This window comes from Melospiza melodia, chromosome 2 (genome assembly GCF_035770615.1).
Source record: "Melospiza melodia melodia isolate bMelMel2 chromosome 2, bMelMel2.pri, whole genome shotgun sequence".
In the NCBI taxonomy this organism is placed as follows: domain Eukaryota; kingdom Metazoa; phylum Chordata; class Aves; order Passeriformes; family Passerellidae; genus Melospiza; species Melospiza melodia.
In genome coordinates, this window is record NC_086195.1 from 84,281,693 (window position 1) to 84,305,080 (window position 23,388).

The 23,388-nt window shown below is 36.9% G+C and overlaps 1 protein-coding gene across 9 annotated transcripts in view; it reads left to right on the plus strand.

Annotated features, from left to right (window-relative positions):
• Positions 1-23,388, plus strand: part of FRY (FRY microtubule binding protein) — a 224,250-nt gene that overhangs the window by 104,857 nt on the left and 96,005 nt on the right. For all 9 annotated transcript variants that reach the window (XM_063149130.1, XM_063149128.1, XM_063149129.1 and 6 more), the window contains 9 exons: positions 6,191-6,244; positions 13,661-13,800; positions 15,716-15,806; positions 16,180-16,259; positions 16,377-16,457; positions 18,017-18,185; positions 20,496-20,588; positions 20,684-20,782; positions 23,231-23,332. In XM_063149130.1, the coding sequence (XP_063005200.1) occupies positions 6,191-6,244; positions 13,661-13,800; positions 15,716-15,806; positions 16,180-16,259; positions 16,377-16,457; positions 18,017-18,185; positions 20,496-20,588; positions 20,684-20,782; positions 23,231-23,332 (909 nt within the window). The remainder of the gene's footprint in view (positions 1-6,190; positions 6,245-13,660; positions 13,801-15,715; positions 15,807-16,179; positions 16,260-16,376; positions 16,458-18,016; positions 18,186-20,495; positions 20,589-20,683; positions 20,783-23,230; positions 23,333-23,388) is intronic.

A 23,388-nucleotide genomic window follows, 5' to 3' on the forward strand; every position in this document is an offset into this window, starting at 1 on the left:
CAAACCAAATTAGCCTGCAATACCTGATGTGATGACATAGTCTGTCATTGAATCAGAACAGTGCATGATGATGCCAAAGAGTCAAAGCCAGGGAGTGAGAACCTGTATTTGAAGCTGAACTGATGTTTTCCTGAATTTTTATATTCAGCAGTACAGGCACATCCTTTTCCACATGAACAAAACAGAAGAGCTGTTACAAAAAAAAAACCCCAAAGCAATTACATGGAGAAAGAATAGACTCAGTAATACTGAGTTTGTCTTTTAAACATGTACCTTTCATTATTTTTGTGTATTACCTGTAATGACAAGTAGGTTTTTGACTTGAGCTTGTTAAATAATATTTTTTTTAATGTAGCACATTTTTACATATATTTCATGGCCACTTGAACTATGCTTATTTAAACCACATGAAGTACCATGCACAATTAGTATTGCTTTTTTACTCAATTTTCAACAGTTAAATGAAGTCCATCACAGTTTTTGTTAATATTTTGTGCATCTGTAATTTTGTCTTATGCAAAGTTCTGATGTTTCTTCGAAGCGGTATTATCTTATCTTTTTTATTATGTTTTCCTTTAGAATTTCCAGATGCTGTATCCTTAGAATTTCAAAGGTTAATGAGGGAAATCTCCTTTATTTTACTCTCTGTGTACCGTGTCACTGACACAGTTTCTTAAAAGAAGTGTCTAGCAGCTAATTGATGCTAAGAGAAGTCAAAGATTGTGTTGTCATCCACTGAACAGGCAGTTTAGATGTTTATGCATGAGGACTTGCTGACTTGCAAAGAATGGTTAATGAAAACAGGACACTCATTTGCCTGTTTCATTGAATTTGCAGGTGGGAGACAGTTGGGAGGCTATCAGAGTAAACAGATTATCCTTTTCAGTCAAAAAGCTTGGCTCTCTTAATTGCTTAGGTATAAATTGATTAAACTCTTTGGGGTGGTGGTGGGAATTTCCAAATAGTAAAAAGGTATATAAATGAAAAAATTACTTCCTGAGAAGTTCAGAGCTATTTTCTGTACTAGAGCTTTTTGTGTGTGACCACAGACTGTTCCATATCCAATTGTGAAAGGGCCAAGCAGAAGTAAATACTCACAGGTCCAGCTTCATGGACCTGCTCAGTGCAGGATCAGCACAGATCCATTCTGGGAGGGGGAAGGCAGGAGCACACAGCTGGAGTGCAGGACATGGGTTACCCATCACATGAGTACGGGACTCACAGTGATGCTTTTTCCTGGTTTTGTATGCACAAAATAATCAATGCAAAAAAAATTTTCATGTTTGAGAGCAGACTTTTCCTACAAACAACAATTCTCTTTCCTGCTGAATGGTGTATAAGACAGAGATGTTCATTTGGGGAAGAGGGGGCCAATGGGGTGATTCATCATGAGAAGAAAGAATCACACTTGGGGACTTTTGGGCTCTTAAGATTGTTCTTACATGCATTTTACATATGTTGTAGCTGTAGTAGTTGAATGTGTTAAGTGTCTACTCCATTTTGTGTGAAAAGGTCCATTCTTCTTTCTATTTGGTGTGTCTTCCACCCCAGAAGAGCTCTCAGTAGAGTATGTCTGTCTGCTTTTTAGTGTGCAGTGCAGAAGTTAAAATTAGTGTAAAAATATCCTTTCACCATGCTTTTAGGCAGAAAAAAAAGAGGTTTTATCTCAATCAGTAACACAGTAGCCTGTCATATTTCAGTAGGAAAAACAGGCCTAATGGTTGCTGAGATTAGAAATAGCTTTAAGGGTCATTATATGTCATTATAACATGGTGACATAGTGAAGCTTAATAGGCACTACAACATCCTTTTGTTTTTATGTTTCCCTGAACACTCAGTTCTGTGACAGGTGGCTATTCCTGTGTAAATTAACCCAATTATATTTGTGTAGCAGCCCTGAAAAAGCCTTAATATATTAACCATTAAAAGTCACTGACAGTCTTTGGAGAAATGTTTTTGTGTGCCTGTGTGAATAGAGGGTTTGAATGATATGTTGTTTTTTAGGTAATTTGTAAATATTATATTTAGTTGATGCATGCAAATATGATAAAATATATATTTCCCATTGTATAGTTAACATATTCAGTTTTATTATATTCTATTTGTGTTTTCCCAAGAGCAATGAGAGAGAGGAAGGAAGTTAAGTTTTAGTTGAGCATTTTGTTTTGTAGGCATAAAGCGACACAAACCATTTAGATGTTTTTATTGAGAAACAATGGTTTCAAATATTAAATTCCTTTACTATTTATCTCTAACATGTTTATATCATGGGAGTTACCAGCATGAACAAATATAGAGTACAGAATTGAAAGCAGCACTTCAAACAAGAAATAATAAGGATGTTTAGTTTAGTGATTAAACGTTGAAATGTTACTATTGAGAATCCATTCTTCTGAAATTTTCTAATGTTTTTTGATAATTCAGTAAGCTATGGGCCCTTTCATATTAATCAAAACTTTCTTTATTCATATTTTGTTGTTGTAGGCTTTGGCTCCAAATTCAGCCAAACTATTCATCTAAGATTTGGAAGACATTTTTGTAGAATGTGTATCAACAGAGACTCAAATAAGTCAACTTATATTTTAAAAACGCCCCTTTGCTGTTCCTGGGTTGGGTGGGCAAGAAAATCATTTGAAGTAAAATTGTACCATGAGGGTAGAAAATAGTTTTAGGATTTTTTGAAAACTAATTAAGTGTATCTCCAGGTTAAATAGACCTGTGGAATCTATTGCCTAGAGACAGTTTCATATTATTACTCATTTTAACCTTTCTTGACAAGTCCCGAACCTGTGGTATGCAGTAAAAACACCTACCATGAGTATAAATGTATTTTGTGTAGTATCTGCCATAGCAACACTGTTGAAAAAAAATACTGCATAAAACGAAAAGGTGAGAGTTGTAAGGATATTTGAACTAAGCAAATAGAATAGACAAGTGGTTTACAGTAGATGAAAAGAAATTTTCTGTTGCATAAAGGAAAATTGCTGTTTTCAAAGGACACTTGAAGTACCTGCATATAATTGAGTTGCCTTTGAATTTACTCAGTAATGTCTCCCTGACATGGTCAGTTGTTACCCTTATCATGAATGTATTCATACTTTTATATTTTAGGACTGCTTAGACAACAAAACCCCAAGCACATTTCTATCTAGCCCTTCGTCTTTATTCAGTTTTTTATCTATTCAGCACTCAGCATTAGTAATAAGTAGTAATAAGTTCTACGCCGAGTTCTCTCAAACCTCCAAACCCCACATGCAATCTGATATGGCTGTTGCCATTCACTGCAGGGAGATGACGAGGGGCTCTGGTGTGGGCACCCCACTCCCAGAAGTGGGAAGGTGTGTGCAAACACTCTTGTCTCCATGGGGTCAGGTTGGGTCCTGCAGTGGCTGCAGGGAGCACCGGTGGCAGAACTGTCCTGGGAAGGAGTCAAGGGAGAAGCAGCAGCAGCAACCCAAACAGGGGCATGAAGAGGCAGAGACAGCTGCAGCAGCAGCTGCTGCCTGGCAAAAGTGTGAGGGGAAGGGAGCAGCAGAAGCAGCAGTAGGTGCAGGATGGGATGAAGGGAGGAGAAAGGCCTCAACTGAAGCCTAAACCAGAGACATTGAGAAGTTATGGCAGCAGAAGGCTTCCTGGCTTTTGGCAGTTCTCCACGCCATCTGCCTTCTGCTGCAACCAAGGCTGCTGCATGGCCTAGGAATGGTTTCTTTGGGCCAGTGCACCAAGCCCTGGTGTAGCACCTGTAGGAGGGCACATGATGGCTTGTATTGCATTGTCAAATGGAGGCGTCTTCTTCAACCCAGGCCTGCATCCCCTGGGGAGTGTCATCATCAGAAACTCAGGTATCTGGGAGGTGTATGTGCTTCCCCAGATAGGTTTCAAGTGATGAGGACATTTTCAGGATTGCAGTTCCTATCTCAGGTTCCCAGAGCATGGTTTGTCTTATTTAATTGTGTTCCCCTTAGAGACAGCATGTGATGAGGAATCCCACACCTCATTTCTGCCTGAAACTCTGCTCTCTGAAAGCCAAGTACTGCAGTGTTGGCCATGGAATCACAAAGCTTCTGCATGCTGAAGCACTTTTTGTTGAAATAGATGTTTATCTATGGTAACACAAGTCTTCTGAACAGGATCAGAAATTTCTTGATTAAAAAGACAAAAAAAGAGGGTGTTGATTTTTTTTTTCCCCCCAAACAGCAGTAAATTCTTAGTATGCTGAATTGTCCAGAACCCATGAAAACAAGAATCCTTTTCCTTTCAAATAAGTTGAACACTACTTTTGAAAGTTTATCTGCTGTCCTTTTGAGTGAAAAGCAATAGACAAAAGAAGCATTGTCCTCCTGTGAGACACAATTAGGCAGGGTAGAACCGACTTAGTGATTGAGGAGGAGGAGGGCTGTGGGTGGGGTGGTATCCTGTGTTTTCTCAGGGTTACAAGGTTTTTTTATGCAGATGTTCATCACCAATAATCTGTCATAAAGTTGTAATTAATAGCTGTTGTGCCCATAATGTAACCTGGAGGATTCACTTGAGATACTGGATAAAACTATGAAAAACATTGATGGCTGTTCTGGGTAAATCAGTGACTCAGTAGAAAACATTTTGTTGATTTTTGTATTTGCTAGGTAGTCAGGGGATACTGCAGTCGCCCCACAGCTGGCCTCCTTGCCAGCTGGCATTACAAGTGGATCAGCATAATTAATTTCAAAATCAGTCAGCAGATTATACCAGACAACATTTGGTTCTGAAAGAAACATGAAATAATAGAAATCTTTGGTCCAACTCAAGACTCTCCATTTCCTTATCTCATCAGCTTTACAGATTTCTTTATTTTATATCTATTATCCCCTGGCAGGGATGGTATTTTGCCTGGTACATTAACAGATGCTGATGAGTGTAATAGTTTGTTGAAAGCTGAACACAAAATCTCATTCTGAGCTGGTGGGAGAGTCCCAGTCTTGCAGCTGTAGGAGAAGAAAGAGTCATGATTTATAGAAGAATAAGGCACTGGCACATTGCAGACACCAGAAACAGTAGGGTAATTCACAGCAGAATTGTGATGGTGACAAGTGATGTGTTTTTCAGAATTCATCTGCCCTCATGTGTTGTTTATTTTCACTGTGGTGTAGGAGATTCATGTTTTGTGTACTGTTGCATGCATCTAGAATATTGGCCTGTGTACTTCTCCATGTCTCAGTAGTTCAGCATGCTTGACAAAGAAGCCATGCAGGTGAATGGATGTTCACACATGGTTTCTCTGAGTTGGACAGTTCTCTTGGCTTTTCCAGTTACTCTGAGAATATGACCTGAAAATTTGCTTCCATTCTGAAAATACCTTTTTAAATTCTTTTAGTGATAATTTTCCCCACTACTGTCTTCCTTTAAAAATTAACTCTATGGTCTTTGATTCTTCTAAGACCCCTTTTCTTTCAGTATGCCCTGCGTGATACATTATATCTTTGGTCATGTTTGTATTGCCTGGAAGTTTTATAACAAGAAGGGACATCATGTAACAGAATCACAGAATCACAAGGTTGGAAGAGATCTTCAAAATCATCAAGTCCAACCCATGTCCTAACACCTCAACTAAACCATGGCACTGAGTGCCACATCCAGTCTTTTTTTAAACACATCCAGGGATGGTGACTCCACCACCTCCCTGGGCAGACCATTCCGGTACTTCATCATCTTTCCATAAAAACCTTTTTCCTGATGTCCAACCTATATTTCCCTTGGCACAGCTTGAGGCTGTATCCTCTGGTTCTGTCATCTGCTGCCTGGTGAAAGAGACCAACCCCCACCTGACTACAGTCACCTTTCAGGGAGATGTGGAGAGTGATAAGGTCACCTCTGAGTCTCCTTTTCTCCTAAATAAAGCCCCTTGGTTATGTATTAGAGGAAACAGTAGTGATTTTTAGGATGTTGCAAGAATTTATCATTGATGTGAGCACCAGCTCAGATGCAATGAATCCTTCTCTTTCATGAAAAGACATTAAATCACTCAAGACAGTCCATCAGTATTGGCTGATATATATGCAGAGGCCTCCTTTGCATATGCAGCAATTGTCCTGGTATCTTCAGGATCAGATCAGGAGGCGCATTATGTGAGTAAAAAATCTAACAGAAAAATAATAGTAAAATATGATAGTGTTGATCTTAAGTAATGCATATTTAATATATTTTCTTTCAGGAGAAGCCACTGACCAAATCTCTGCAACGAGGAGAAGATCCCCAGTTTGATCAAGTAAGACACTTGAAATTACATTATTTCCATTCCTCAGGCTGAAAGAGGAGTGCATTGGGAGGCATTCTAGAGTCCTTTCACTGTTGTTGCATACTGCAGAAGTAAAATTTCTTTATGTTCTTTGGGTAGATAAATGATAAATACTTGCCTAACCATTCTTGGATATAAATTGGAAGAATTTTTCCTCTGTTTCCAAGGTCAATATTTTTCTGCCATAGAACTTGTTCCTTTTATAGAGTATTAGGCACATACATTGTTTCTTGTCTGTTTCCCCTGATGGGGATCTTGAAGCCAAATTTGTATCTTTTCAAATTATGTAGTTTTTGAAACAGGCGTGTGGCTCCCAATCTTTCTTTTATGAGGGTTCTTTTATAGTTAATAAGAGGGCCTGTAGAATCATGGCTGTTGCCATCAGTCTCATCAGTCTGGTTTGCCTCTGTAGCTGTGACTCAGCATGACTTATGTGTGTGCTGCCCTTCAAATAGGCTGAGCCAACCTGTTGTGTTTAAAATTAAATATAAGTTCAATTGTCAGGATTAATTTTATATACATATTATTTTCCTTCCTGTGGGAAGAATGTTACACTCAAATGGGAAGTAAAACAAATTAAGCCATCCAGATGCAAACCTTGTGATACTGTTCCTGCAGTACATTAAACAAACTCATAATGGGTGACGGTGATTTGATTAAATATTTATGGTTTAGCAAATTTTGGCCCTTTAAAATGAAGAATTGGAAGACTGATACTTCTCCTAGTAATTGGTAAATAGACAGAAAATTGAGTAATTAAGTCAAGATCAGTTAATGAGAACAGCAAAAGCTTCCTGGAGTGAAACAACTGTGTGTTTACTGCTGTAGCAATTTACTCTGAATTCAGGGAGGAAAAAAAACAAAACAGATGCAGATCAAACACCAAGGTGAATTTTATTATATATGACATTCATATATCTTTCTATCCACATATCTGAAGTCCTACCTATATGCAGAGTTGGTAGAAAAGCATAGTGGTGAGATTGACTTAGATATCTTGTCAGAAAGCCTGCTTTCAGGTGCTTGAAATTTTTAAAACAAACTATTTAGGCTGAAATTTTCAGAGTTTGTCAGCCTCAGGCCAGGTTGATGGCAACGTTTCCCTTTGCAGCTTTCACATTGTTTTCTACTTAAATAGTATTTTCATTTTGAGATGTTCTGGTGCTTGTGGAATTGATGCAGGCCTGTGATCAGTAGATGGGACCTGAACCTGGCTTACGAGCCCATTTTCAAGAACATGGTTCATATTTACTAAAATGATTTTAGTTCAGCTAAATGCATACAGTCATAGAATGGTTTTAATTGTATTCAGAGAGTTTGCATTCAAAATTTTGTAGTGCACAATATAGATTTGGTAAAACTGAGCTAGAGTAGAGACAGGAAGACAGAGCAAAAAGTCTTTTTTTACCTGGCATGTTTCACCCACTAGATTATGTGAGTACATTGTATTATAAGCTATTTTTCAAATGATAATGTGTCGGTATTATAAAGTTGTCATGAAAGTATGGATAATAAAATGAAGGTGTGGTCTGCCTGGGAAGCTCTTGATATGATGTGGTACCACAACCCAAGTAAGAAGGCATGTGCTTTTAAGGGAAACCACTCAAGTTTTATTTTTGAAGTTAACTCAAGTATTTAAAGCATTTATAGGATGAGGAAAGACCAGGTTGGTAATCCCTTACTTCCCTTTTCCAGTTAAGGTGCAGAAAGCTTTGGTGTTTATTTCTGAAACCCAGTCATCCATCAAAAACAAAAAATGCCAGCCATGACATTCCTGATATTTTTACTACAGAAATGAAGAGGGAGAAGAGGGACAATCTCTATGAACAAACTTCTTCAAGGAGTGTCTAATAATTTTTGCTTTCAGTTTTAGGGCATTTAAGTAACAGACAGTCAAAGGAATCTAATTTTATTTCTTTTGACATGATCAAAACTATCTCTATTCAATTAAGGTGAAATTGATAAGTAATGCTGAAGTGAGTAGGTCACTAGCTACTTTAAAATGTCTGAGCTCAGTCTTCTAAGGATAAATTAAAAAACAACAAAAATAAGGCATTACCTGATTTAAAACTTGTTTTTTTGCAAGCCAGCTTCAGAGGTAGGAAAAAAAAAAGCCCAAAAATTAACTTAACAATAAGCAGAATGGCACTTTAGCTCCTCAAAGTAACCAGCATCAAGTTTAACACTGAAACCCCCAAACCATTTGAGATGGCTATGAAACATTCCCTACTACCCCTGAATAGTTCTGTCTCTGTCTCCCTGAGAACCAGCAATTTTTTCCTGCCCATCCTTAGGCACCATTTTAGGAACACTGGTTTTGATGGTGGTGATGGATCCAACGTCTGGAAACCTGACTGGGCCAGGGCTGTGTCTCTCCACACAGGTGTAGTCAGTGTGTCCTGTTAGGCAGACAGCATGTTTAGCTGCCAATTGCATCACCCTCCCCAAAAAAATAATAGGATCTTGAGCAATGTATGAAGTGATGATACTTATCCCAACTTGCTGAATGCCTCACCATTGGCCAGCAGACTGCATTCCTTACACTGACTGTGTTTTCCTTTCTAGGTGTGCATGTGTATAAAGTAAATATATACAGGAAATTATGTAGGTTTTTTTTCATATGGTTTTAAATAGTTTCATAGTATATTTAAAGTCATGTTTTGAAAGTCCTTGATTAGGCAACTCTAGCTGCCTATTGGCAAAGAGCATTACAGCTCCAGCATTAGCCTGCTCTGTGCCCCCAGTTACAGAGATGTTATTAAACATTGTACTAGTGAACTATGACTTAAACTTCCTATTACAGGAAACCATAAAGTTGCAGTACATGAAAAGATCAAAAGCTAGAAAAGACCCATAATTCTCCAAGAGGGTGATCCTCACCTAAGGAAACATTTTTATTACTCTTTTCTCAGCCTCTACTAATGTATCATTTGTTCTTACCACGGTGTATAAATGTTCCATGAACTGACAACACTGGAGGCAGAAGAAGGGCACTGTGTAATCTTGGACTGAGCTACAAACTGCTTTCCATATAAAAACACAAAATGAATGTAATGTTTTGGCCATGAAAGTGAAACTTTAACAGGAGGGCTTAGTTTTCATATGAGGCTATCTGTCGGAGGAGCCTGTTGCAGAAGTTTCAGCGTAAACTGCACAAAAGCTTATTCTTGTTACAGTTTTACTGCTCTCTTCTTTGAAGTGCACTTCTTGGTGACTACAAATTGCAAAGCAAAAACATTTAATCTTTTATGTACTTTTAGCAGAGGAAACAAAAAAAAAATCAGCCTTGGTAAAGAAAGGAAGGAAACGAAAATAAATAATAACAATAATAAAAAAGTGGAAAATGCAATAAATAGATAAGGCACTAAGCAGCATACTATGATAAAGTGTCCTTTTTCATAACAACCTAAACATGATTGATGATGCGCTGATAATGATTCTTATCCAATATTGTTTTTAGATGTAGTTAGTGAATACTGATATCATTGTCATTGCAGCAGCACTGCAATTGGCTGCTTTTGTGTTTTCCCTTTCCCTGAGTTTTACATATTGTCCTTCATCACCAGAAAAAGGCACAGGGTAGTGAAAGTATGAGAAATGATAGTCATGGGATCATAAAATAACCTTTGGCTCCTGGTCAGAGATTTGGGTTCAAGCAGTGTGTAAAGAAGTACATCTGAAGGCAAAATTGAAAGAAACACCTTCAGAACCAAACTTGCTGTCTACTAAAAGTAAATGGGTTTTCATGTAAACTGTTAAAGGCAAAATTGAAGGTAACACCTTCAGAACCAAACTTGCTGTCTACTAAAAGTAAATGGGTTTTCATGTAAACTGTTTTGCTGGCAGTAAAATAGCCATAAACATTGGTAGTGTATAAGCATGCTAGCTGAAATTACCCATCCATAAAATTATGATAATAAAAAGTCCTTGTTTCTTTTTTTGCCTCACAAAGCCAAGGCCATTAATGAAAACGAGTGAGTTCAGCTTGAATAGTTATCAGTTTTAACCATTTTCAGGTTAAAACTTCGTAACATGGTCCAAAAAAAAGCTGAGAACAAAGATGTGAATGAAGGGAGATCTCCACAATCACAAATGCATTCAGCAGTGTTGATAGAAAGTGTAAAACCTTACTTGTGCTTGTCCATCATTTAGAATCTGCACAACAGCAATTTGAAGATAAAATGTGCAGACACTCTGGGAAAAATAGTCAAAAGAAATAAACCAAGACTGTGCAAAAATGAAGTATTGCAATTCTGCATTATGTAAATGGCAATAAGATGCCCATTCAACATATATATTGATTGATAAATGTGGTATAGAAAAAGAATGCCAAAAAATTAATGATACTGCTGGAAACTAGGTGCAGTTTTGAATATATTTGGTGTTAAGGCACATATAAATTCATTAGTGAAATGAAAAAAGTAATCATATAAATTTGCTGTTAGTGGAAACCTTTTGTGTATTTGAATTTTGATAATATATTAAGACTTTTATGAAAGTATATAAATTGTAGTGAGCTGTCTGAGCAGAATTTCATTAAATTTACTCTTGCATTTTAATCCAAAATAAATATTAATCATTTACATAAAGTATATTTAATGCTCTGTGAACGTGGGTTTCAAACAGCTCCCTGCTTGTGCAGCTTTCTTATCCTTAAGCTGTACAGTAGGTAGTTCATTTATGATGGAAGAATATGATCACTTGTCCAACAAGGACATATTTGTACATCTGTGCACTCCCTTTCAGGAGCAGCACAGAGCTAGAATTCATCTCACTCCTGGACTTACTTCCAGTAAATGAAAGGGTTGAGTAACTGGCATGCTGGCTAGACTTCCCTCCCTTCCTGTTCCCTGAGAGCCAGGTCTTTTCCCAGTCCACCCTTCCTTCCTGTCTTAAAAGTGCAATGACAGAAAGATTAAAAAAAAAAAAAAAAAAGGAAAAAATAAAAAGCTATATTGACCTTTTATCCCAAATGAAGACAAACACTGTAAATTCAGCAGAGAAAGTATGGCATGAGAAGATTTAACAGGAATCACTTTGACTTTTTCTGGTGACATTTTCTAGGTGGGATTTAGAGATCAACTGTGATAAGTATGTCGGTGAACATGCAGGAAGATCTGATTGAAACAACTTTTCATTTATAGTTAGCTACTGTGATTTCTGAAAAGATATTTAGGTCTGTTTGAGGACAGACTTTTTAATAGGGCCAGTGGACATAGGACAAAGACTAAGGGTTTTAAGTTAAAAGAGGGTAATTTTTTACTAACTAGAAGGAGGATATTTTTTACTGTGAGGCTGAAGCAGCTTGTTTGGAGAAGGTGTAGATGCCCCATCCCTGGAAGTGTTCAAAGCCAGGTTGGCTGGGCTTTGATCACCCTCGTCTAGTGGAAGGTGTCCCAGCCAATATTAGGGAGGTTGGAACTAGATGACCTTTGAGGTCTCTTCCAACACAAACTATTCTGTGAGTCCATGATTTTATGGTTCTTTTCTAGTCTTCCCTAGGAAATCCATTTTTCATTGTATTTCGTCATTAACAAGCAATGTTGTGCTAACTTCATAAAAAGTTTTGTAAAAACAGTAGAGAAGTGAGTCGGTAGTGTATAGTTTACCCCGACACCAGGTGACTGATTTTTTCTGAGTATTTATCTGAAGGCTTAACACTAGAAGGCTTTGGTATATTTGAGCCTGAAGTCCTATAGTAATTCTTTATGAAAGGCCTCCTGTCACTGCTGCAAGCATTTGCTTCATTATGTCTTCCACAGCAATATGTTTCATATTTCAGGTAAAAAAATCTATTGCAGACTAGATGAAAGTTTTCCAATAATATTACTTTTATGGAAACTTTTAATTTAGCAGGGGCAGTTATTATATCTTTCTAATGCAGCATGTTTAATTTTAGGCCATAGTACCTGAATAATAATACTTCATCCTCAAAGTGTCTCATTGACTTTAATCCGCAATGTCATTGTGAATTAGTTAAATTAGTTGAGGCTGAAAAACTACAAAAGAGCTTCAGAGCTACTCATCTAGACTAAGTGTCATCCACAAAAGTTCTCAATTAAGGTTATAGTAGTATTTGGGAATGCTTGCTCTGCCCGTTTTGCTCTGGTCTTATTCACACAGCATTCACCCAAGTTTGGTGTTACATGTGGCATTAAACTCTATTGTTTTTCCACAAGAATTTGGTTTAAGTTCAAGCAGGTAGGTGAACCTGACAGTTAATTACATAATCAGTGTACTTATCATGTAGTGCACACTTCAGCTCTTCACTCCTGATACTCAGTTCTTTGCAAGATCAAGGCCTGCATGATCTTAAGGTGTCAAAAATCTCCAGATCACTAATTTCTTCTCTATTTTAAACAGTTGTTTCTTATTTTCTTAGAATGTGCACAAATACTGTAGCTGTGAACATTCAGTTGCAATACATGTATTATCCTCTTGTATAATAAGGCTGGGGGGAGGGTTCACCCTGCTTGTTGATCTTTTCATGTTTTGTAGCTTTATGGTTTCTTGTAGTAGAATGTTTTAGTCACAGTTCAGGCCAAGATGCTCAGTAACATTTTTGTAATTGGTGACACAGTTAATACTGAGTGAGCAGTAATCTTCTTATCCAGTATGCCACTAGAGCTGTTTAATCAGCAACCTTTAAGGAAATAATTCTAAACTATGTTTTGTTTATTTGTGCCCACATTGACACAAGAAACTCTAAACATTCTTCTATATATAAAAGAGAAGTTTTCAGGTTTTTTCTTAAGTTTTCAGGTGTGGGAGCCTATGAGTAAGATACATCCATCTGCATGGTCAGTTGATTAAAATGATTGCAGAACTTCTGGTGTTTCCTGACATATTTGGAGTTTCAATGGGGGCATCCAGCCGTCATATATAACCCCTGGAGACAGTACCTCTAATTCATTACTTTTTCTTTTCTTACAATCAGTTTGAACTCAAATCAACATTGTGTAACAAATCAAAATAACCTGCTTGAAGAACTAGATGATTTTCTGGTAGGTTGAAAGATGTTAAACACAATTTTAATGCATTTTAATATCATCAATATAAAGACTTTATCAACATGCACTCTGGTGTTGCATTTTTGTTTATGTTTTATAGAATCACAGATTCATTTAGGTTGGAAAATACTTTTGATATCATCAAGTTCAACCACAAACCCAACACTGTCAAGTCTAAACACTTAACCATGTTCCTACATGCCATGTCTACACTTCTTTTAAAGATAGGAAATGCAGAACATTAAGTCACTGCTTGTACCATAGTTCTCAAAAAATGGATGAAAATAAGAATGAACCATTGAATTAAAACTCTTTTTAAGGAGGAGAGAAAACCTGGACAGCATTTTACTTGTTATTTATTGTGTTTTCCTGATAGGTTATAAGCTCAATGAGCTCACTTTCAGAATATTGTCTGCCCTCTATCCTGCGCACTTTGTTTGATTGGTATAAAAGGCAGAACGGTATAGAAGATGAATCTCATGAGTACAGACCAAGAACAAGCACTAAATCCAAAAGGTATGTTTTTGAACATGTGTAATTGATAAATTCCAAGGTTAAGTGTGTTACAGTTCACCCATCAACTTTTGTGAGGTAACAGTTGCTTGATAATTGTGTTGTTTTTCTGCTTGTTCCTGGAAATCTTCTCTCAGCTTCTTGATGGATGGAATAATTGTGTCTTTCACCTTATGCTCCTCATAGTTCAAACATAACTGTTACATGCTGTTGTAATTGCCTTACAGATATTTTGGATGCTTTCATATTTAAATACCAATTTGTATAAACTGTATTTACTCAAGTGATCGAGCAATAATTCTGTGCCACTTGGAAGAATTTTTCCTATATAGCTTTCTGTTTACACATAAAAAAATACCCATATACCTACCCTCAATCTGAAAACCTGAGAATCAGTCAGGGAGATTTAGAGCATACCTCTTAAAAGTAACAAGGATGCAAAAATAATGATGTCCATAGTTCCTCAGTGATAAGGCAGCAAAGTGATCTTAGTTATATTGAGGTCTGGCAATGTGGTTCAGTACTCTTCAAACTTTGAGTTTTTCTGAATACTTCAGTACTACATTTACATGCTTCAATGAAACGGCAGGAGAATGAACTGTCAAACCTGGTGTTCAGAAATGTTAAGGAATTCTTCACATTGGGATAATATTATAACCCAGTAACTACAAAAGGCAGTGGTTGCTGGAGCAAGGAGTTGGTGACTAGGTTTAGATACCAAGGTAAAAATGAACCTGAATTAGACTCTTTATGTCAGTAAAAGTGGGCAGTATGAAGACACAGTTCATTAATTAGATGTCTGCTTTTGGGTGAGATGAATCCTTGCCTTGAATTGCTTCTTTCTCCCAACTTGTTCTACGACTACCTGCTCATAAATATCTGTCTTCAGGAACTCCACCCAAAATTTCGTTGAAGGTCAGTTTAGCAGTGAAACAAGACCACTCTGTCAATGGGTGGTGTTACAGAAGGAATGTATAATGAGTTATACAGTTATTTCTCCAGTTAATGTAAAACCAAAGGAAACCAAAATGCAAATTACTTGCTTCAACACTCATCAAGTTGTACTCTCAAATGCCTGTTTTATTACAAACACATAAGTACAATTGAAATCACTAAAACTGTCAATGTTAATAAGAATTGTGCCAAATTTAAACAAAAATCTCACTGGAATCATGTTAAATGCTTCAAGTGGACTGCAGAACTGTTTCTTTAATGTTTAATTTTACAAAAAAATAATGTATATTTCATGTTATCTTTTCAGTACACTTTGAAACTTTAATCAGTTGATTGAAATGGGTATTTTTTGGTATTTCTATTGGAAGCTGTTCACCTCAGACTTTTATTCCTCTGTGTTGTTCTGTACAAAAAACGTGTAAAAAGTTTGACAAGTGTTGCCAAAGCTAAAAAATTAACACTGGAACTTTTTTTAAGAGATAATACAATTTGGTTGTGAATTCTCCACTGGTACTTTTAAGGCATTTGCCAAAATTCATGACAAGTCTAAATATGAATTTGATAGCGCAGTTACATTTGCTTCTAAAATGTAATTAAGAATGGTCTAAATGGTGTCATCAGCAATAAATTTAAATTAAATTTATTTGTTAGAATATAGAATCCACAAGTTGCCTTGGTTTTGGGGTTTTTTTTAATTGTTTTGGATCTTTAACTGGAAGAAAAAGAAGGAGGAAATGGATAGGTGATATATAAGCAATTGAAAGAACATCACAGTAACAAATTAGATTTGGTCTGCTCATCTCAGATTTTAAGAGCATAACATTACATTACTTACTGAAATGCTAGACTGCAATTGAAAAAGTAGAACACAATTCCCTGTTATCTGTATTTATGCAATTGAAGAAGGCATATAATATGAATTATGACACCTCCAAATACTGTGTTTTTTGGTTTGATTTTGCAGTGATGAACAGCAGAGGGACTATTTAATGGAGAGAAGAGATCTGGCTATTGATTTTATTTTTTCTTTAGTATTAATAGAAGTTTTGAAACAGGTAGGAGTTCTCAAATTGTCCATTAACTAATAAATTATGAAAATTAGCAATGCAAGTGAATTTTGGGATTCTTCTTTCTGTTTGCATCTTTAAGATTAAAATAAATTCATGAAATATATCCTGCATGCTTCTTCATTGCTGTCGTTCTTGCACCTGTATGATACATAGCATTCTGTACTCATACTGACCTTACTTTGCCAAGTCTTTGGAGCTAATGTATTTATCTTCAAAACTAAATAAACATAGAATGGCTGTCTCATTTTAGCTATTTTGTTAGCTACATGCTATTTTAACTGATATATTTCTGAATGGATGATATCCCTCAGTAATACTAGCATATGTGTACTTGTTATATTTTATTTTATGTTTCCAGATTCCACTTCATCCTGTAATAGACAGTTTGGTAAATGATGTTATTAACTTGGCTTTCAAGCACTTTAAGTACAAAGAAGGGTAAGGCTATTTTTCATGAAAAAAATTCTATGAAAAAGATACTTTCTTATTTTTGTAACAGTTGTGGTTTAAAAAGTATGTTTTCTCAGCTGAGAATTCTTTCTTGTGTCTTGCTAGGTACCTTGGTCCTAACACTGGGAATATGCACATTGTTGCAGATTTGTATGCAGAAGTAATAGGTGTTCTAGCTCAAGCAAAGTAAGAAAAATTCAATATATTATTTCCTTCATAAATATGACAAAGTCTGCTTGCTTAGCATGTGAATATTCTGATTTTCTCACTTTCTTTAATTATTCTGTAGGAATAAGTTATTTCAGTTCATTGGCCTTCTATTTATCCAGATGTTCTAGAACATAGGCCTCTAGGGAATCACAGGCTTTCTGCATCTAGTCCAGTGATACTGAATAAATTCAACTCAACTGCAGCAGCATTATTTTTCCTATCTCAGCAATGACGTCTGTAGAAAGCCCAAAGGGCTGAAGAGAGCTATTTTAACTAGCTTTTTTGTAGATGCTATTTTTTCTTTAGCTGGGCAAACCTATAAATGGCTATCCTCCTGCATAGCAACAATGTTAAGGCTCTCTGCAGCAATTTCAGCTCAGAACTTAATGCATCTGCTTCTGAACCCTTCGTCCTTCTTAGAACAGATGACATAAAACATTTTGTGGGTCAGATCTTAAATTTTGAATTTGGAAACAGTCAAACTCAGGATTCATGTAGCCAATATAGCTTTTTATTGTTCACTTGAACCACAGACTAGGTAGAGATGAATTTTACTGCCCTGATGTAATGCTATTTGTCGCCTGACACTTCGGTGTTGCTGAGGCCGTCTCAGCTCTACAAAGCAAGTCAGTTTGGCTTGATGTGGCTAAAACAGTTTGAGATTCTGGAAATCATATAAATTCAGCTAAGATCTTACCTGGGCCTCTGAATTGGCTGGGTCAAATGCAAAGGGAGAAGTTGCATCTGGATCCAAAGCTTCACGTTGACTGTCAAAGTTCTGAAGGGCCTTGTTAAGATGTTTCTGTAACTGAAGGGCTTCTTCCTGCTAACCTATTTCTTTCAATTCACATGGGTTGTCTATCAAAGAGGATAACAAGAGGTTGTTACATGGTACACCCACCAAGACAATTACAATCTTTCCATTTTGTCTCAAAAAGGGCAGGAGGTCCTGTTGGATGCCCTTTCCATATGTAATTTTTATGGACAATATGTCTCCAAAGACATCTTCAATAGATTTGTGGGGGAGAACAAAAATGATCACAGAGCCCTCTACCCTAAGTTATTGTAGTTTGTTAATGCTTAAGTGTTACTGTAATGGCTATTAGGGGAAAAACTGAAGGGGCAAACTGCCTATATGAATATTTTTCAGGGTTATAGTATAAAAATTTTCTTTTGAAAATATTACATGTACTTGCAAGATAGCTATGTTTCATCATGGGTTTTTGAAAAATGTTTGAAGGGGTTATTTAAATGATATTGTTAGCTCTTATGTAAAAGAGGTGCATGGTAATAAAATAATTTCAAATATGTGGTTATCTAAAGGGACTAAGATCAGGCTGTATGCTTCCTTTTCTCAGTTTATTACAAGTGAAAGAAAGCTAAACAAAAAAAAATCTATTAAAGTACTGAGTGAAATGGTACTTTTATACAACCTAAGTTTTATCTTCTTTAGGTTTTTCCCAATCTGTATACCTTGCAGTACATTTCAAATATTGATTTTGAACTTTTTGAAACTAACCAATCTGAATTCATAGATTTCCTGCTGTAAAGAAGAAATTTATGGCAGAGCTAAAAGAGTTGCGGCATAAAGAACAAAGCCCGTATGTAGTTCAAAGCATCATCAGTCTTATAATGGGAATGAAATTCTTTCGCATTAAGATGTATCCTGTGGAGGACTTTGAAGCTTCTCTTCAGTTTATGCAGGTAAAATTCTTAAGGACATAGCTGTGGTTTCCCAGACCTTTCTGAATGGACTAGCCTTCACTTTCCATTTAATATTCTAGGAGATTTTCCATACATCATTTCCACATTAACCTACATGCAGCTAAAGCTTTCTGCTTGTTCTGAACCCCATACCAGCTTTTCATCAGTTATATACATCTAGTCCCTAGAGCTCACCCTTCAGCTAGAAGAGGTTTTGTTCTGTAGCCCCCAGCCCTTCCACCCCACTATCCCACAGCTGTCCCTTGCCCTGTGTCTGTGCCTAGCTGTGTCTCCCTAGCTGTTCACTGCCTCCAAAGTGAATCTTCTAGTACTCACACAGTTGCCAGAAAAGAGAGGAGTTTCTAATGGAGGAAGACGCTGAGGAAGAGACAGAGAATTGAGGCAAAAGCTGGATGGACTTTCCTTTGCACGTGTTGTCTCCTTCTACCACACCTTCCCCCTGCTTGCTGTAGAGTGCATTCTGTACACTCCTGGTTTAAAAGTCACTAGTACAGAACATAGTTTGACTACAATGAATGCTTTAAATTAATAGATTACATAATTTTGTAAAAGGCAAGCAATTACTTAATGTTTCAGAGTTCTTGCTGGTAATGTTCAATTGGTTTTGTTCCCACCAGCCGGTTTCTTTAGCTTAATCTTTCTATGGCCTTTTTTTCTTGGGCTCACCCACATGGTTACATGCTTTGCACCCACTCATCCAGTTAAACAAATATTTTATATAAACCTCCATGTAAAGTTTAGTGTATCAATGGTGTAAATGGAGGAAAAAAAATCAATGTTAGATGCCCACAAGTAAGGATTTGGCATTGGAATACAAATATACATGCATACAGACAGTGAGCTTTTTCTTTTAAGTCCTGAACAGGAAGCACATTCTATTTCAGCTTTACAATATCATCTAAACCATACTTAATTGCATATTTAAGACATTTAATAGCACAGAAAGAGGTAATTTTTTTTTCCTACCTTACTCTTAATTGTGTAGACACATACTAGCATGTGTCAACTTAGTTTAAATTATCAAGAGCTGGCAAAATACCAAAGTAATGTGTGTTCACTTGACTTGATGAGTGAATGAGGTTATGGCTCAGCTTTATCCAGTGTTCACTACTATTAAAATCTGTGGTAAAAATCCTTCCAGTTAAAGTGAAATTTGGATCTCTGCCTTCCCCTGCTACAATCTCTAAGTACTAAATGAATTCGTACATTTACTACTCTGCATCATAAGATGCACTTGTGCATGTGGGGAAACCTTGTTTTCTCAGTTTGGTGAAGTACATTTCAACTCTTTGGGCAGTTTGTCTGTTTTAGTATCTCCATGCAGTGTTTCACCTAAAACCTCTGTCACATAGTGCTGCTGTAGTAGAGAGAGATGCTTTCAAAGGGTCAGCTGATTTCAGGAGTGAGCTCCAGAAGAGCCTATATTCCCCCAAAGAGTGCAGAAGCACCTCAGGAAGGCTGGCTGGACTGACTGAAGCCATGTGTTATATTATCCTGTTAGCACACAGGCAAAAAGTATGCCTGATCTGAAATTTGAACTGCTCTGCATGACTGTGAAGGAAAAATGGTCAGTGGGGACCTTCCTCCTACATTCAGGGGCTGTTTGGGCCTTGAACCCAGAAAAAAAGTAACTGGGGCAATAGGATTTGTCATCCTCAGAGAAGTTGTACGCACAAGTGGGTGGATGCTTATCTCCCCTCCCTCACTTCCTGAGCAACACAGCTGTCTGGAGAGTAGTTCACTGCATGTTTAGGACAAAGTCTGTTTTTATATTTTTCTTAATCCCCAGATGCAGGCTGGAAATTGTCCTCACATAGCACAATTCCATATTGACCCACAATATGCAACGAATCCTAGCAATGAAATTCATCCAAAAATATTTACAATAAGATTGTTTCATTGCCCTGTGTGTCTTAACCAGAGGATTAAATTCCTTTTCTGGCTTCTCAAAGCATTGTGTGAAGCACTCCATGTTGACTATTAGTTTTGCTCCTGAAGATACACACAGGGCATGAGGTCAACTCAATTTCCAGTCCAAAACACCACCAGGCACAGCTGGAGTCAGTGGAGACTTTCTGGATTAGAGCAACAGCTCCTTGATCTTGACTTATGTCCTGCTTTCTGCTTGCTGCAAAATGCAGATTTAGAAGTTAAGAGGCAAATGTTTTCAGTGGGATTTGCAGGATAAAATTAGTCACTGACACGTGATTCACATTCAGCAAACATTCAGGGGTCTTTATTCCAGCTGATATGCAATTTATGTTTCTTGTATTTTTTTTTTTACTTTAGGAATGTGCACATTATTTCCTTGAAGTTAAAGACAAAGATATCAAGCATGCACTGGCAGGACTGTTTGTTGAAATTCTTGTCCCTGTAGCTGCTGTAAGTTTATTTTTGATGTTGTTTGCATAATATTTTAAAATTAGATAAAACAGCTTTTGAAATAGTTTTTTTACTGACATGAAATTTTATTTCAGGCTGTTAAAAATGAAGTGAATGTCCCCTGTCTGAGGAACTTTGTTGAAAGCCTGTATGATACAACGCTTGAACTTTCATCACGAAAGAAACACTCATTGGTTAGTAACTCTAAGAAGCAGAGGTTAAAATTCATTGTCACAAATATTTCTGAGCAAGACCCTTGGAAAATTGCAAAATGTTTTATTTGCATTTGGCTATAACCAATACATTTCTATTTGCAGGGAAGATTACTGTGTTTCCAGAAAACAACTATAATTATTTTACTGATAATATAATCTAGATTAGTCTGAATCAAATATGTTTTCAGCTTCTGGTTTTGTGATTATTAAATGGTTATGTTTTCTCGTAGTTGTTATGTGTAAACATTAGGAGAAGAGGAGAAAGAATAGAGTTCACTTCTTGTCAAGCGAGAACAAATGAGGCATGTGGGAGCAACTCTTTAACGGGGCTTAAATAATACATTGTAGGAAGGAAAAAAATTATAACACATGCCCTTTTAAATCCATAACTTGGCAACTATGTAGCTCCCTATTTCATTTTTTTTCATGAGAGATGAACAGTGGCACTGCAGTGTATTTTTGGAATCATGAGTTGATCTGAATTAAATGAGGATCTGAGTCAGTTTGATGCTGGCTGCCTTAAGCAGTCTGTCTCTCCAACTGGGTCAGCGCCTGTCAGCAGTGTGGCATTAGCTAATCCATTTTGAAGTCTTGGGCCTTTTAAGTAAAGAAAGTTTGTCATTTGTCCTCCCTCATTCTAGGGGAAAGTCAAAAAGACTTCCCTGTTTCCAGTTCTTTCGGCAAATGCTGGTCACTGGCGCTAGCGAAACTGCTGGGAGGACTGCAGGAGTGTGCTGGAGCTCTCTGCCTGTTACAGCATTCCCAGGGGACATTCAGAGCATCCCCTGGGCTGCAGTCCTGATCCAGTTTGAATTAGTGGGAGGCTTGAGATGGATTTCTGATTTCACTCTGTTTGTGTTTGTGTGGCTCTGTTCCACTCTATTGAGTTAATAAAACATTGTTGGAACTGCAGCAGGGTAGAGCTTTTTTGTACAGTTTTTACATTAAATAGAACTTCCTAAACTGTGGCCATACTTGCCAAAGTCAATACTACATTCTTGAGAAAGGATTGCACAGCTGGGCCTTTGCATTTGATTGCTTGTCTACACATACCACACTGGAGGCTACGTAGTTAAAAATGACAAAGTAGAATAGATTCTTGTGAGGGTGTGATTAGAAGTACAAACATTGCGAGGAGGAGGAGGGGAAAGGCAAACAGTTGACAGAAATAGCTGCAGTGCATATTTCCAGACTTCCAGGAAGAAAGCACACTCCTTAAAGTCTGAACTGGACCAAGATCAGTGTTTGGTGAATCCATGCACTCACTGTACAGACAGGATGGGGGAAGTCATCTTGCTTCATTTTCTATCTAAAATTACCTCGTATGAGCTAGTCATTAAGGTTCCTTGGTAGTGAATGGAGAGAATTAGGAAATTCCAGGAGATGGTTTATCTTCCCTCCTAGGGATCTTCCTTAGGATGGGCTGTAACACTCTTGGAATGTTACTAAACTCTGTGATCCAGTCAAGTACTCAATTGTATAGTAAGAAAGTCTTCTGTGAAAAGATTTCAGGTATCCTGTCCCATATGTATTTTGGACATGATTATAAAAATTAAAATTAATGTACATTTGCCATTTGCTCAAGAAATTAGCCTAGATATGGACAGTTTATGTTACATCTTAGTGGAACAGAAACTGAGATTTAGAATGTGTTTATACTTTGAGCTGTGACTGAAGTTAGAATTTAGAGATAATTTTTAAAATAATTCATCTTAAAGTGAATGTTACCTTATTTTTTACTAACACCTTTTGTGTCCTGACCGGATTTATTAACATTACAACTGAAACCTTAGTCTTCTTGAAATAGCTGAGTCAGTTTCCAAATCATTAGGTGCATTTTAGCTTATTTTTTAGTGTATTGTTTACAAGTGTTAAAGTAAGTGTTGACAAAGAGACTGGGTTACAGTATTTCAACTTCTGTGTTCTTTGCTTCCTTTTTTTTTTCACTTCCCAAGCTGTAACTCCCAGCAAATCCAGGCATTCCCTGTGTTTTAACACAATTCTTTGACGTGTCTCGCGGTAAATATTGTGACTGCAGATTTTGAGGAGTAATAGCCATCTGATTCACAAGTTCCAACAATCTCTGTGGGTCCTGTTGTTATAATAATAAAGTTTAGTTATTTCCATGCTTTTATTTCTCAGTAAACTGGCAGAACTTAGCCCTGGGAATCTGTAAAATTGTGCCCTGTCTTACACTCCTATGAGTACACACGTGGTTGGTTTTAGTTCATCCTTGAAAGGTATCTGTAACAGCTTTAGAGAAGGCTCCTTTTAAATACTAATGCTTACTAATGTGTTTATGTTGGCTAACTTGTATTGCACAAAATGGAGGGATTAGAACTTCAAGTTTACAGTAGCTCTATTAAATTAGTTTTGTGTGCTGTAGACATGCAAATAACACTTTATTGACATCCATTTCCTGTTTAGGCTTTGTACCCCTTGGTAACATGCCTGCTTTGTGTCAGTCAGAAGCAGTTCTTTTTAAACAGATGGCATGTTTTCCTCAACAACTGCCTTTCCAATCTCAAGGTTAGTATCTCTTGGTTTTAATATTGTATTCAGAGTTCAGTATGCACTGTAGATCT